General features: G+C 37.2%; 1 protein-coding gene across 4 annotated transcripts in view; it reads right to left on the bottom strand.

Annotated features, from left to right (window-relative positions):
- VCAN (versican) overlaps nucleotides 1-17224 on the bottom strand; it is a 114459-nt gene that overhangs the window by 9146 nt on the left and 88089 nt on the right. For all 4 annotated transcript variants that reach the window (XM_067031253.1, XM_059063442.2, XM_067031252.1 and 1 more), the window contains one exon: nucleotides 16129-16211. In XM_067031253.1, the coding sequence (XP_066887354.1) occupies nucleotides 16129-16211 (83 nt within the window). The remainder of the gene's footprint in view (nucleotides 1-16128; nucleotides 16212-17224) is intronic.

Below are 17224 nucleotides of genomic sequence, written 5' to 3'. Positions count from 1 at the left end.
CTCTGAAAAGTGATAAAACTTCAAAGAACCAAGGGAAGCTTAATAAAGACTTTTTTTCCAAAACACAGAATTAAGGGTGTTTTTATTTCTCTGGTGGAAATCCAGAAATTATATGGATTTAAATTCAACTCTAGTAGCCTGAATGGTACTACTGAGTTACCCGCTAGGTGGCCCTGGGGAAGATGCTCAGAGGACCATACTCACCAAAGCACTCTGTCTGGCAGGTCTTCCTGCGACCGGGAACTGACATTTGATCTGACCTGGGTTTCTAATTATTTCTTTATTTTCCTTTTCTTTGCTTATTTCCCTTTCCTTATCATCTCTTACCCTCCACCCACCAAGCCTTATTTTTTGCCTTTTTTCTTTTTTTCCGGCTACCCTCCTTTGATAGATAACAGAAAAGGAAATGGAGTAACAATGCAGATATAAATGTCACATTCAGCCTGCTGCTGCTGTATAACTAAGCTGTCTTTAACAGAGGAATTAAAGCAGGATAAAATTAAAAATTAAATTAATAAAAGAACAAGAATTCCTTAAAACTAACAAAGATCTACATTTAATACTTTTTATGGTGAAAGATCCCAGAGTTCCTCATATACTTAATTTGGATTTTGCAGCTCAATACTTTCTAGTTTACTTTCTAACTAACCTCTTTCAGGAAACTAGTGAATGTCCTCAAAGGTGGAAAATTTTCCAGCATCCCAATACCATGTGAAAACTGTGCAGTGCTCCCCTTTCCTTACGACACTATTCATCTCCCTTCTTTGCTTTATTTTTCTTCATAACACTTATTACCTTCTAATATCCTGTGCATTTTACTTATTATATTTTTTTCTCCTTAGTAGAGTGTAAGCTCATTGAGGACAGGGATTTTGGCTTCTTTTGTTTACTCCTGTATCCTCAGTGCCAGGAGCTATGCCTGGCACATACTGGTATTGTTTAATAAATAATTTCATATTTAGAAATAATGAACCACAGAGTGTGCTGCATTCCTCCCTATCCATACCTGCCCCTGATCGAAGATGTTGTTTGCTGCTGGCAAACAGCAAGCAAGACAATCACAAACTCAGCAGAAGTAAATAACCGGTCTGGAAAACAGTTGGCAATACATACCAAGAACCTTAAAAAGTTCCTACCCTTGGACCTCATAATTCTACTTCTCAAATGCTATCCTAAAAAATAATCAGAGATGTGAACATTTTATCTAAAATATTACACTAGCAGTAAGTTGGAAAAATCTATACAGCAAATATATATTCAATAAATCATGGTATAGCCAGACAAATGGGACATTATATAACCATCAAATATCTTGTCTTTGAGGACTATACAAGGAGATGGATGATACTTAAAGAAGTGTTAAGTTAAATAAAAAGCAAAGTCCTAAAAATGTACAATAATCCAAATTTTATGCATACTCTCAAGATGCAGCTGTGTGTGTGTATGCAAAAGAACAAAAGAAAATGCAGTAAAATGTTATAGGGTTTCCCTGGTGGCGCAGTGGTTGAGAGTCCACCTGCCAATGCAGGGGACACGAGTTCGTGCCCTGGTCCGGGAAGATCCCACATGAGGCAGAGCAGCTGGGCCCATGAGCCATGGCTGCTGAGCCTGCGCATCCGGAGCCTGTGCTCTGCAACGGGAGAGGCCACAACAGTGAGAGGCCCGCGTACCGCAAAAAAAAAAAAAAAAAAAGTTATAAAGTTTATATCTAGTGATATGAAACTAAGTTAATGTTTTATTCTATATATTCTTAAGATTTTCCAACTTCCCTTGAATGAGCATGAATTATTTTTCTAATCAGTAAAAATGAATATTATAACATGAGCTATGCAGTGATCAGAAAGAACTTACCGATTTCTTAGCTAACACTTTTAAAATCTAACCTCAACAAACATCACTTCAAGTCATCCAAGTCCCTCGACTGCCATGTATTTTGCAGCTGACATTTCCTCCTGATCTGAACAATAACCATCTCATTTTCACACTGAAATGAGATTCTGATTCCATGCCACCAAAGTAATTCTCAGGCCTTAAGCTTCCCAGGCTCAGACCTCTGGTAAAAGATTTAATTGTTTTGGGTGGGAATTGCATTTGGCTCACAGCAGTGATTTAAAACCCGTGTTCTGTGTTGTTGCTTGGCAGAACTGTGGCTTAATGGTGCAGGACCAAATTTTAAGTCTGTGGTTTTTACAAGAATGTTTGATACCCACAGGCATGTCACACTATTACCTCATATCTGATTGCTCCATTGTGCAGATTTATTTTGGCTAGGATGCTTTGATTTTGCTCCATGTTACTGCCAAACTGACTTAGCAAAGGAAACTCCAGTTTTCTGAACAACTTTCTTTGTTTCCTCCTGAATTCTTATAGCCTTATTTAATATCACTTGCAGAGAAAAAGAGTAGAAAAAATAAATCATTGATTTTAGGTTCAATAATGTATTTTTTTCACTAAAGCTAAATGTTAGGAAGAGATCTCTCCTCAGGAAATCAATTCTGAGCTATAAGAATGTAATCGAGCCTCTCTCACATAGACGGTGTCTCATACATACAGAAATGTAGACTCTTGGAGTGAGCAGAGAAAAATTCTCTGCTCCCATCTGGATTTTTTTCTCCTTGCTGGGATTATAAACAAATATCCAGGGTGATCTAGCCCAGGTCGACCCTCTTCTAGGGCTGTATAGACAAACTAAAATTATTCCAAAAAGCCAGCATGGCTTGGGGAGAATTCATTTTAACACTGTTGACAAAAATAAATGCTGATCAGACCTCAGCCTGTTTTTGTCTCAGAGACTCATGTTCTCCATTCCAAACCTTGAACTCTCGTTGTTTTCCCCAGAGACCAGAATTAGATCAATCCCATGTCTGAAAAGAAACCCCTAAATTACTGTGCATTTTTGTTCTCTTCTGATGGCAGAGAAAATTATGACATAGTTGATGTAAAGGAAAGCCAGCTCAGATGTAAACTTGTCTACATATTCTATAACAAACATGCATTTTATTGAGAGGTAATTTTTTATACCTAGTATGAACTGCTTAATGCTGTACACTATATGAAAAAGTTACTTGTAGTGTTCCAATTAAAAGATTACCTCTCTGTATGTGTAAAAAAAAAAAAAAAAAGTGCCCCAAAAGACAACCATTTCAACTAAACTAGGTTTGTTAACTTTTCAATTATTGTTTTCTCTTTCCTTTCCTCCCAATCAGATTCAAGCAAGTTAGCTGCCAAAAGCATAAAATGATTCTAAAAATCCTGGCCAAAATCGAACAGCTAAGTACCATTCTCTTGAATGAAAATTGTCTCCACAAACCAGAGAATTCATTTTGAACCAATCCTAATATTGAGAGGACAAAGTCAGAGCAGCCTGAAGTTATTCATTACAATCTATCAAACTTTACAAATGCTTAGATTATTTTATTCCAAATAATCTGCATTTTATTGTCAAAAATTTACTTCTGTCTTATATTAACATAAAAGCAGAGAATTATCCTGCAGGTCTTCTGGAGCACACAGGACTCCCCTGCCTGCCAATATTCTCCACTCTTGGAGAGTGACCTCAATTCCACAGATCTAAGACAAACTTGACTTAGGTTTCTCAAGCAGAATGGCTGAAGAGGTATTCTCTCCTTCCCAGCTCTTTGCAAAGTCTCCAACTTAATTCAATCAAGGAACTGGGGAGGGAAAAGGTGTGTGTTGTGTTTGGGGATGGGGGTAGGGTCTCTGCTTTTGAAAGATACCAGCAACCTACTAAAGTCAATCAGGGTTTACATCCTTTCAAGGTGACTCTCTGATTATATAGTATCTAGGAGTCCCAGCTGTCATTCAGAGATATCAGATGATCTTTTATCTTTAAAATATACACCACCCTGATCAATGGCCCTGAAATCTCAGCAGATAACTAGTATCACAAGCATGTACAAAACAAATGGAAGATAAAACTGTAATATAATTGAACTAGAGATGGATCACTGTCTTTTTTCTAAGGTTAAAAAAGTGTTATTTCATAGACTCACAGTCATAGAAAAGAAACTTATGGTTACCAAAGGGGAAAGGGTGGGGAGGGATAAATTAGGAGTTTGGGGTTAAGAGATATACACTACTGTATATAAAATAACAGCAAGGACCTACTGTATAGCACAGGGTACTATGTTCACTATCTTGTAATAACCTATAATGGAAAACAATCTGAAAAAGAACACACACACACACACATAACTGAGTTACTTTGCTGTACACTTGAAAGTAACACAACATTGTAAATCAACTGTACTTCAGAAAACTGAAGTATATATTATTTCAGAAATACATAAGATTTAAAAATAAATTGGGTACTTTGCTTTGCTTTGCTTTACAAAAGGAGTTTGCTTGGTTCAGCTTTGAGCACTGCTTTCAGTTCAAGAAAGGAAGCAAGACCATCCAGTATTAGTCAGTTAACTGCTGTGACAGTCACGTCCCAGCTGGTCCTTTATATGATACATATATAAGCAAATCGATTTATGAGGAAATATGCAAGCAGCTGGATGGTGAAAAGAAAAGGCTGGATCAGGGAAGGATCTTGAACCGTAGAATGACCTACCCTTCATGCAACATTCCAAAATAGTATTTGTTTTTCCACATCAAGATTTTTTTTGTCTTTAAAAGATAATGTCAATTCAAAATTCAAAACCCTGAAGATAATAAGGTCATGCTTCAACCTCTAGTAGAGAAAGAATTCCCGGAACATGAAAGAGTTTCATTTTTAAATCCCTTTTATCAGAATTTAAAACTAAGAAGTTTTCAAAGCAACTAGGCTTATCAAAACTTTGTTGATAACTAGCCCTTCTCCATAATATTTGACCCATTTCAAATTCTTTTCATTGAGATTTTACGATTTAATTTGGTCAGATAGCTATAAAGGATAATCGATGGGTACTAACTAGTTCTAAACAGACACTCTGTTTAGAATCTCTTGGTTTCTTTTCCTCTCTAATAAAAAGAAAATGGAATTTTCACACACTAGATAAAACTTTTTTTCTTTTTCTTGCGGTATGCGGGCCTCTCACCGTTGTGGCCTCTCCCATTGCAGAGCACAGGCTCCGGACGCACAGGCTCAGCGGCCATGGCTCACAGGCCCAGCCGCTCCGCGGCACGTGGGATCCTCCCGGACCGGGGCACAAACCCGTGTCCCCTGCATCGGCAGGCGGACTCTCAACCACTGCGCCACCAGGGAAGCCCCACTAGATAAAATTAAAGTTCATCTTTTTGTGGGACACAAATTTGAGATTTACTACCATCACACACACATACACACATCCCTACAAATACAGTATTTCTTGGCAGCAGGGAAGGATATATCTAGGATAGACCTTTGGGAATGCCCCTGTTCACACAGACCTGTGTAGCAGAGAGGTCCCCACCATAAATACAATAGAGAAGGTCCAAAATGGTTAAATAGTTAGTAGAATAAACATCAACAGACCCCTAGAGATGGGAAAACTGAGCTGTCCATTGGACAAACTTGTTAGCTAACTGAACGATTTTTACATACTAGCCAGCCATTGGGTAGAGTTCAAATTTGTGCCTGAGCAAAAAGTACGAATTATTTCATATTTGTGGATCTTCAGAGTCTCTCATGTATATCTGAAACTACAAATCTTGAATCTGCATCTGCCGAGGGCCTACTCTATCATCGACCTTGTACCTACCCACATATTTACCTATGGTTTTTCAGCTTAGATTGAGTCACCTTTTATTCTTTAAAATTCACTGTAATTTAGATTCTCTTAAATGGCCAATTAAAGGCTTTATGTTTTAGAACTATTATGAGTTTTGCCAAGTATGTTTAAACAATTAACCACACACATTCCATTGATAAAAACTGCTCTTGACATTTGTCCAATAAAGCCATGCTCTGACATAATATATTATGGTAATTGTTGGGGAAATTTAAGGCTTCAAGCTATAATTTGGAGTTTTTTTCCAGGAACAGTCCAGTCTCTGCTTTCTACCTACTCTCTATTCCCCCAAACACTGCTGATTTAATTCACTGTAAAAAAAATTTTCATAAGAAAACCAAAAATGTCCTCTAGGTTCACATGCCAAGGGAACCAGCCAAGGAAAACTTTCCACTGCTATTACTGTGTATAAAGTGAAGATACGGGAAAGATTGGTCCTAATGCTTACCTCAGTTGCTAGGATTTTACAAAGCATGTGACTCCATGTATTAACTTTACGCTGCCTTTGAAAAATCATCTCATTTCACATTTAACTTTCTGGTTCATGATATAATGCAATTCATACTAGAATTTTAAAACCCAAAGCTATAGGGACTTAATTCACAGAGAATATTATTCCTGCAGAGACCTAAGTGGAGTTCTGGGAATGTGAAGTTTTGAAACGCAAAATACTATATGGCCACTAGGTGGTGATATCCATCCATCATTAGATTTTGAATTACCAACTAAGTCACTGTTAACAAAGCAATGTAGATGTCCCCCCCACCCCCTCCCCGCCCCAAACCATTATTTCCTCCATATGGAAAAAAAGATTAAAGGATTATCTGTGATATGTCCCCTCAGTTTTGTGAGGAAAAGTTAGAAGAGAACTTTGCTAAAAGACTTCATATAAACAGTGTTTACCAATTCCATTCTATTTAGCTACAGGCCAATGTAGCTATAATCTGAATTTTCTAGTTGACTAAAACGTTCAGCTACAATATTTATTTTTTTTCTATTTGTCCTTTTAAAATTATCAGATGATTTACATCAACAGTGAAGCTGCATCAGAAGCAAAGCCAAATCTATAATAGCCACCTAAAATCCTTAGGACAGGGCAGATCATAAACACCAATGCACACAATTAACGTCTGCATGTGATTTAGTCTGTTTTTAGGTAAAAACTTATGTAGATTAGCTATAAAAACATGACAACTGTACTAAAAGCTGACTTCTCTGTGTTCAAACTCCTTTTATCACCTGGAACCGGCAGCGCCACTGCTGTACTCACATGGCCACAAATAACATCCAAATGCAGCCGATGCCAGGGGTAAGCAGATAACCACCAAAGGATAAAAGCAAACTCCAAATAGAAAACACAGTCCCTAGAGGACGGCTTACCCTTTTGAAACATATGCTGATAAGAAACCACCTTTGCACTAAATAAAGAACTCAGAATAACCACTCTGGGTTTATCACCCGGCCCTCACCTTTCAGAACACAGGTCAAACAGTTATCTGCCGGGAGCTTAGAAGGACTGCTTATTAGAGAAATCAAAACATGTGTTAACTTTAAAATGCCTTTTTTCCCTAGATGGCTGTGGACACAAGACGCATTTGTTTGCAGTCTGTGGGGGATTATATTTAATTTTGTTTTCTTTAAATTGTTGGGGCAAATGACCTCACTGCAAGGTAGAAATATATCCTCCTCTGATCCGCGAACTTGCTGCGGGTTACTCTGGTCTGGGTCCTTGTTTATTTATATTTTAGAGGAGGTTATGGTTTGGCTGTTGTCTTTTAGTTGAACAACCAAAAGGAAAAGAGCAGCTTTGTTTTAAAGGAGAAAGAGACATTTGTTTCGGTGTCACTGCCCAAGGCTGGCAGCCTGGAGTGGGATCCTACAAACATGAATATGTCGAAGGGAAAAAAACTAACTCGGGGTCTCCTGATAGTTGTTAAAGTGGCAATATGCCCACTATTTTCCTAGCTGGCAAATCTCTGTGCGGGAGAGACAATCTGCCAGCTCTGGAGCACAGCACTAATCTTGTGTAATAGCGTGAGCTCACTGCCCTACAAAGTAGTAATTATCCACAGCAGTCTCCAAAGGATGTGAGTTCCTCCCACTGTGAGACCACTTGGAGACGGGGTCCCAGGCACAGCCCCACTAAGCCACTTGCATTTAATCCCCACCATGAATGGTGCCAGTGGGTTCCTTCGCCCCAAGTTTGTTTGTACAGGTCTTCAGTCAGGAAGTGCTCACGATCCAAATGCAACTTGAAACTGCCAAACCCATTCAACATTTTCTTGGCCTTTTCCATGGTTATACATTGCCTTAAACTAATTAGCAATTAAATTTAAATAACCATGTGTGATTTTTAAGGTTTCACAGAGCACTGTTGGAAAAGCATCTGTGAAAAGGAACTACCACGTTGATAAACTCTTCTTTTTTTCAAGGAGAATCTTGTCAAATATGAAATGATTTTCCAGTGGTGGGTAAATATTGTTCTTCCAGCTGTTTGCGCGTCAATAGCCATCTGCACTCAGGGAAGGGAAAGGCAGAGATGAGGGTTTTGTGTTCTAGAACTGCACTATGGCTTGATATATTTTATGTGAAGAATCAGAAGAACCAGTTCTTGGTTTCAAATCAAACTGAACTGCAACACAAGTAAAAATTTTCACTAAGAGCTCAATGGTCTTTCAGAAAAGAAACTGAAAATTCTTCTACCGGTGAGTAATGTGCTAAAGAATGAAGAAACAGCATATGTTTTCCTTGGCTTTTAGATTAATCTAATGAAGCCTGTGAGATTTAACATAATTAAATTAATGTTGATATGCAGTGTGACTTGCTCACAGAGAAGTGGCATTTGACTTGGAGCTAAAACCACAGCACAGCCAACACACACCCATCTGCAAACACTTTACAGGAAGTCTTCTAAGATTTTCAGGTAGAGAAAGTAAAACTTAAGGTTTTGGTTTGGGGGTTTTGTTTTGCATCATTGTTTTCTGCCAATCCTTCAAACCTACAAACCTACAAACCAGCTTAGAAAACACAGGGAATTAGTCAATACTCTTGATTCTCTTTTCAATGTCCAAGACATCTGGGAGAGGGAGGAGCATATGAACCTTTGTGTCTATAAAAGGGTAATAATAATACATTCCTGCAGAAAAAAAGAATAATGGTTTATGGCCTGTGAGTTACTCCTTTTTAGGTGTCTCTTCCTGGGTTAAGGGCTATTTCTTTATTGTTTCTACCTTTTTAAAAGCTGTTTTTTTTCTCACCATACTTTGCTTGACGGACTGACATGTTTATTTATGAAAGAAGAAAAGGGGTCTCTGGATTTCAAGTCAATTCCACATCCAATTTGGCTATTTTCCTTCATTAACTCTGCAGCATAACCAGGAGGGCAAGTAGGTGTCCCAAATTCTAGGTGTGCCAGTTTGCCAATGCTCAACCATGTTTATCAAAATGAAAAAAAAAAAAAAAAATTCAGTTATCTTCCAGAAATATTTTTTTCAAGTATCATTTTTTAAGCACAAAAGGCTATCAATTAGCCTTTTGGAATCTATATCCTAACTAACAAGGGGCAAGATAAGTTGGTTAGAGCTAGAAAATAAGACATTTATGGATCTGTGAATTAGTAACTTGTTTGAGAACTTTCTGACTAGATCCAGAAAGTGGAGAGGAAAGGAAGTCTCTGTTTTCTCCAAACAGGACACTGGAGAGTGAGAAGGAGGCCGTGACTACTTCCCAGGAAGCCGACAAGCCAGCAGCCTTGCATGGGCTGACACTGAGTGCTGACAAAATAGAGTTGACAGATGGAAAATGTAAAAGAGATGTAGAAAATGTTCTTTTTAATGTATAAGGATAAAGTCAGAGGTGTTATTTTTTTCCTTACAAGTCAAACTTTCCCAGAGCTCCTCAACATTTTTAAAAGAGAACTGGATTGTCAGTTCTACTCAATCCTCAACCTCTGGACAACACAACCTAAGGTGACATTTTCCTTTGAAGTAACTGCATCTGATCCACTGAAGCATCCGATCCCCAGTGGTGAGGGCTGAGCTCTGAGGTGCTGCAGGAGCTCACTAAAGAGAAGACAAAAGGGAGCAATACAGACCTCGAGAGAATTGCCACTGCGAGAATCTTATTCCTGGGGCTCAGGGAGAGGAGGGGGCAAGACGGTAACAGCTTTAAATCTCTGAGGTCCACAGCTTGATTTTAAACCATTGGTTAGGGAGTCATGTTATAAAAAGTAGTGTGATAAAGGCACCTACCAGTTTCCAATATCTCCCTAACGGTGCTGTCCATGGACACACTACAGCCTGTAGTTGAAAAGCAAGTTGTAAAAATGATTTTGCCAGGATGTATATAGGTGGAGAAACATAAATGATTCCATAGTGTTCCCTGATGTCTGGCTCCCTCTGTGCTTGAAAGAACAGACTCAGATAGTGGATAAATAAAGGAAGCCCTGTCCAACCTTAGGCAACCATGCCATCCTTGGTCAAGCAACCAATAAAAAATGAAATGAGCTGATAACACTTAGGAGTGAGATTTCCTTTTGCTTGTTTCATTACATTTTGGATTTGGATAATAAGGTTTTTTAAAGTCAAAGTTTTGAGTAATTGTCAGTTTCCTAAAACTTCATGGAAAATCTGCCCTGATATAACTTAAACCTTCGAAAAGTTTGCTTTCCATCTCCTCTTCCCAAAGCTTATGTATTCTTGGGACGGCCATGGGCAAAACTGTCATCATTTCCAGTAGGAACATCTGTTTTCCTCTGGGTTAATAACTTTTGTAAGATGCATTATGCTCAGCTACATACTTCTGTTTCTGAGAAACATTTGTTTTCTTTTCGTCATATTTGAAGTACCACCTATTATGCTTTAATGTTTTTCGTACTGATACAAACTTTAAATAAAATATTTAATTTAGATAAACGAGAATTGTCATATAGAGATTCAGCCAAAAGACTTAATTGGTCCTTTCAGCACTGACAAGATAACAAAGTGAATTGGTTTAGCAATGTATGGATATTGATTATCATTCAAATATCTATTTTTGTCAACCACTCTGCTAGGTGCAGAAAAAATGGAGATGAAAGTTAATCCCTGCCTCAGAAAGCTCAGTGTCAGGAAATTAACACCACAGAGGCCAGTGGTAGGATGGGAAGAGGGTACAAAGGGCTTCTAGAACACAGAGGAGGAGCTCTTAGTCACACCCAGCTAGGAAGGCTTCCTGGAAGAAGGTGACTCTTGGCTAAGCAAGGTATTCAATCATTTATCAAATGAAATTAGGGCAAGAGGTGAGAACATTCTAAGCACGAGGGCAAGTGGATGCAAAGACCAGCAGAAGTGAGATGTCATGGCTTATTCCTGGAACTGTGGGTATTTTGAGATGAGACAGCCTAGGAAGTCGCAGATGGAGTAAGTGGGCTTGGTATGCCTTGATAATAATTACAGAATTTTATACTGAAGGCAAGAGGAAGACATTTGCAGAATTAAAAAGTGAGTAACAAGAGTTCAGAGCAAGGGGAGAGGAAGGTCACAGGCACTGGAAAACAGATCTAGGGGAAAACACTTCAGACTAGTCATTCATTTAACAATAGGTTAAGGAAAGAACTTAAAAGTCAGCTAATAGTACAGAAGCTAGATAAGAAATGTTTGTTTAAGTTCGCCAGCTTTAATGTGTATTTAACTTGGATGGTTTAACTTAGTGTCTTTGAAGACATTACTTGGGTGACAAGTAAAGTAATTCATTATTGAAGTTATTTGTCAGGCTTTCTAATAAGCACTTGGGGCATTTTGCTGTTAGAAATCTATAGTCAAGTTAAAGAATGACCGGTGAGTAGAAAACCAAATGACAAACTGAAACGTGACTGCTTAGTAGGAAACCAAGTGACAAAGTGAAAACTGAAATGTGTTAAGAGAAAATAACCTTAATAGAAATCACAAGGGTAAGGCTACAACCAATTTTGTTCAAGAGTACACTTTTGTGAAATTTACTGGGTAAACACCCCAAATAAATAATAAAAAAGATTTTAAAGATCCAATAAAAGCAAGAATTTGGCATTTTATTAGGGATATCAACATCCTATTATAGAAACCAATAATGTGGGATGAATCCATCAGAATCTGAAGAATAAGGGCAAAGTAGATAACTTGGCCAAATAAAATTATTAATTTAGTATAAGCATATAAATTGAATTAATCTAGCTATAAAGGTCATCGTATTAAATACGACACACTACAAGTTTATTGGAAGTAAAGTTTAATTATTTCAAGAAAAGAAATGATTGAAATTGAGACCTAATATAAACTTATTTGTTTTTACTCTAAGACTGAATAACAAAAGATAATATATGGTAAATATCGAAGGTTCTTTTTGTATTAATACTGCTCTACCTCCCAAGAAGGATAAGCTCTAATAAACCTTTCAAACAAAAAATGGGGGTGGAGGGGAGAGGGGAGAAATCACTCTAAAACATAAACAAAGTTCTTGAAATTGCACACAGTCAAGTTAACACCATTCCCAATTGTAAGCAGATACTGCTTTTCCCAAAGAAGAGTTTACTATTAGGGATATTTTCAAAAGCAAGACACTTGGAGTAAACAGCGGAACAAAGGAGAACTATTTTATTCAAAGGCCTGAGCACATATGGAACCTGTTAAGGGGATGGTGGCTGTAGAGAGAACTACAAACAAGTTTAAGAGACACCTAGGCTGTCTCTGAAAGGACGGGATGGAGGCAAGGGTGGTTAGAAAAGCAGAAAGTGGGCCAGAGATCAGTCAAATGGGAGGGAGACAGGCTGTTGGGCAGATGGTCTCTTCTGTTCCAAAATATTCAAAGTTAAGGACACTCCTTAGCACACTTTTATTTTACACAAAGAGTGAATTAAGAAGAAACCAAGGGTCCGTCAGAGTTTTTCCTGAATTTACTTGTGTCCTTTCTTTGATAAACTTTGCCTTGTGTATGTAATTCATTTGCTGCCCTCTTCAAATTGAGGTCCTTCCTTGGTGCTCTCTCCATAACCCTTAGGTTCCAATTAGAAAATGTGAATTAATTAAGAGGAAGTTTCTTGTTTATGTTGTATAGTTATCTATCTTAGGTTATGTTATCTTCCTCTGAAAATTTCATAGGAAGATCAATATTTCTCCTTCAACAAAGTGCAATGCCCACTTATTTACCAAATTTAGGACCAGTCTAGACTATGGAAATCGTAATTAAGTTATTTTTTTCACAGTATATTTCACAGCACGGTCCATTAAAAATTAATGGACACAGACAAAAAAATGAGTTGAGTGGGCTTGCTTCAGCATAGTGGAATAATGACATCTGATGAACTCAAGCATACCTGGATGGCACCTGACAGGCAAGATAAATTCCCTAAGATAATTTACAGACCTCACTCATCTGCCAGCTATAAGCCAATATTCAGTCCCATTAACCAAGCTCACAGGGAGCATAGGGCCTTATCCTATACACCTTCAGAAAGAAAAAGCAGGCAAGAGAACCACTTCTTTGAAGAGCTGAATTGCTAATGGAGAGACCAGAATAAACATCTAGTAAAACAGAAAAATGCTGAGAATGAAAATATACAAATGAATTCTATATAACCAACGACAGACTGGAAACAGTCAGGGACTTGGCCTCTCAGGTCAGTATGTTGCAAATGACAGACTTAACATTCACTTCACTGCAGCAAATGCAACTATTTTAGGCTCAGGGCAGGACCATACAGGCACCCAGCCAACAGTTACACTTTGAGATAAGTCGTGGTCCAGGTCTGCAAGGCACAAGGAACTAGCAACTGCAACTGGCCACCTGAGTCCTTGGCATTCTAGCTTCTGCACTACAGCTCACAAGAACCTGTACTTTTACTGGACCACTTATAAGGGAAAGTCTCTGGGAGGAAGACTTAATAGTGGGTATCCTAGACCTAATTTCTCCCACAGGAATGAAGCCTACATTCAACAAGGGAAAACTTACTAAATGCCTATACTTTATAATATACATAACAAAATTATAAAAAGTCTTAACTGTAATATAATATAAAGGAATTAATATAAAGGAAATAATATAAATATAAAGGAAACAATATATTTCCTTTAATAGAAAGGAATAATATAAAGGAAATATAAAGGAAATATAATATATAATATTATAAAGGAGTATAATATAAAGGAAAAATATATAATATTTATATATATATAATATAATATAATGTAATATATTATATATAAAGGAAATATAATATAATATAAATATAAATATAATATAATATTAATATAATATAATTTATAATATAAAGGAAAATAAGGAAACATAAATATTATAAAGGAAAATATAATATAAAGGAAAATAATATAATATAAAGGAAATATAAAGGGCAAATATAAAGGAATATAATATAATTAACTGTAATATAAAGGAAATATATAAATATAAAGGAAATATAATATAATATATAAAGGAAAATATATATTTAGGAAATATATAAATATAATATATATTTTATATATTATATATATTAAATATATATTAATTTTTATGTTCACTTATAAATTATATTAGTAAAAACAAAATTGTCTATCTTCAATTAAAATGAATACATAAGAAGTCATGCTATACCGACCACTATTAATCTGACCAAAATTATCTCCCTGAAATTATTCATTTCAGCAAAACGAAAACATACAGATACAACAATTGCAGATATACCATCCACCCAGGACAATTAGAAGAAAATGAGACTATTGATGTAGAAGATGTAATCCTATACCTTTCGGGGAATATATTTTATGAACAATCTACTTTCCCTACTTTTTCTGCATCTTGCCAAAGAATCTACTTATGCACACAAATGACAAACAGTGCTGATTAAACATGAGGAGTGATGACAGAGAGAGGGCAAGCCAGGCTTTATTTTAGGGTTCCTAAAGGCAAAATGTGATAAGGGATACCCTTTTTAAAGTCAAGGAGGTGCCAGCTAGGAGAAAGCCTATGGCTTCACCACTTAATAGCATTGTGACTGTGGGCAAATAGCTTAGCCTAACTGACCATCCCTTGCCTTACCTATAAAACACTTAATGCCTCTCTTAAAGTTACTGTGGAGAATAAATGAGTGCAAAGCACTGAGTACAATGAGTGACAGAGACATAAATTGAGGGGCACGTCCAGGAGAGCACAGAGAAGCTTTCCTGAACAGGCAGAGCAGAACTTCTGAAAACAATTATTCGTTTGGCCTCTGTTCTAGAATGAACTTTACGTTTTGCCAAACTCATTAAATCCAGATGAATGGCAGTAATGAATGAAACTTAATTTTTAAACTCTTTTTGTGTGTGCTTATTTTCAAGTCTTCCTCTTGTTTATCTAAGTTAGAATTGAATTTACACTTAACCGTCTAGCCCAGTGGATCCCAACTCTGTCTGCATTTTAGAATCACCCAGGGAACACTTAGAAAATATAGCTGCCAGAGGTTTTGCTTTAATGAATTTGAGCTGAGGCCTAGACACCAGTTTTTCAATTATGCTCCCCAGGTTATTCTAATGAACAGCCAGAGCCCAGAACCACCACTATAGCTAACCACACTTGAACAAGTTCTAAAGAATTAGACTTGTGTATTTACTAGTAGTGTCTCAAAACAGCTTCACCCATCCTGACTTAAGAACCTTATTGCATCTTACTTAAGGATGTGGGTATCAAATCACTCCTTTCTTCAAGAAGTAGAAAAAGCTAAAAAAACATATAATTAGTCAGCAGAGTGAATGGAAAGAAATTTACAAGATCATAATTCAACAATCTTTTTTAAGATGTAAAAAATGAGCATGTTTGCTTGGATAAAAATGAGCCATGCCTTATAGCAGATTTCCAGTGCAATTATGTAAGAAGAAAAGGTATTTTTTAAAGGACCTTTTCTCTTATGTGTATTATTTTCCTTTTTGCTTTGAAGCTATACAAAACAAAGATAACCATCTGAAATACAGACCTGAGGCAATTCTGCCAAGCCTGCGGTTTACGGGTTCAATGGAAATCGGATACACTCTTTTTTTTTTTTTTTTTTTGCGGTAAGCGGGCCTCTCCCTGTTGTGGCCTCTCCCATTGCAGAGCACAGGCTCCCGATGCGCAGGCCCAGCCGCTCCGCGGCATGTGGGACCCTCCCAGACCGGGACACGAACCCGAGTCCCCTGCATCGGCAGGCGGATTCTCAACCACTGCGCCACCAGGGAAGACCTGGATATACTCTTGTTTTAAGAGAGCCACCTTGATTGGAGCACTGGTAGATGGATCAGTTCTCAGGGAACTACCTCTATTTTTAACCCGTCTAGTTCACCGAGTGACCCTGAGCCAGATGTTTAACTGGTCTCCAGTTTAATGTGCCTCTGCAATCAACCCACAGTACCAAGTTCTACAATCGGTATCATTTTCATCAGTAACTTACCAGTGTGCTGCCATCGGTCCAACGGAAGTCATGTTCAAACATCTTGTCATTCAGGCCTATCCACTGATAATCATGGCCCACACCTGAAAAGGGGAACAACACAGACATTTTATTATCTTTCCCACATATGGATGAAATGTATCAAAGCAAACTATTTTGGGCATGAATCATGCATCCTCTTTTCTGGTTGGATTTCTGTTTAGTTGCTCATAAAAATCTTTCATGGTCTAACTATCTTTTGTTCTTCTGCCCAATGTGTTTTAAACCAAAAAGCTAGTTTGCAAATATCGTGAAACATTAAAATATCAGACATGGACAATTATTTCCCTAGCAGTGAATGACAATTAAGTTTTTTTTCCATCTTTACTCATGATACAAACTTTCCATTTACTTTTTTATTAAACTGTGCAATTGGCAAAAATTCAGTAAACCAATAAAATGTGACAGATCTCACCCACGCTAGCCTCATTTTGGAAGCCACATGTTTCTTCTCAAAGCATTTTTAATGGTGAACACCTAGACTGGACAGATCTGCAAAACTTCCTCAGAAATATATTACTTTCACCATGGAATGAGTCACAGGCAAAGACACCATGAAAAAAAGTTAAATGAACCTCTACTCAGATTGCAAATTAACAAACTTCTAAGAGATAGCAGGCATCACGAGAACATATCTAATAGAGCATCAAACAATGCTTCATGAGCAAAAAATTTCTACATATTTTCTACTTAAAAGCTAGCTGCCCTCCTCTTTGCTATAGTCTAAGGAGTTATTAAACAGCTCTGGTAATAAGTTTCATTAGCTTTCAGTCTCCCTCAATTCATGTTCTTATATGAGGCCCGCTTTCTATGGTCTAAAATAATTAGAAACTTGGATGAGAACCAATTATGCACAGAGGATAAGATTAGGGTGCTATTTATAATTCAATTTTAATTAGTGGGATAAAAATAACTGAAAGCAATTTTCTCTTTTAGTTTAGACAGCACATGTACATATTCAAAACAGAGACCAAAAGCCTGGGAAGAATTAGATTGGAAACATAAGAGGTGGTCATTTCTGTAAGTCAAAATATGATCAAATAGTAATTTCATATGA

Source organism: Kogia breviceps, chromosome 4, assembly GCF_026419965.1.
Source record: "Kogia breviceps isolate mKogBre1 chromosome 4, mKogBre1 haplotype 1, whole genome shotgun sequence".
Taxonomy (NCBI): Eukaryota; Metazoa; Chordata; class Mammalia; order Artiodactyla; family Physeteridae; genus Kogia; species Kogia breviceps.
The sequence above is the reverse complement of the archived record's forward strand: the minus strand, read 5'-3'. Positions and strand labels throughout refer to the sequence as shown.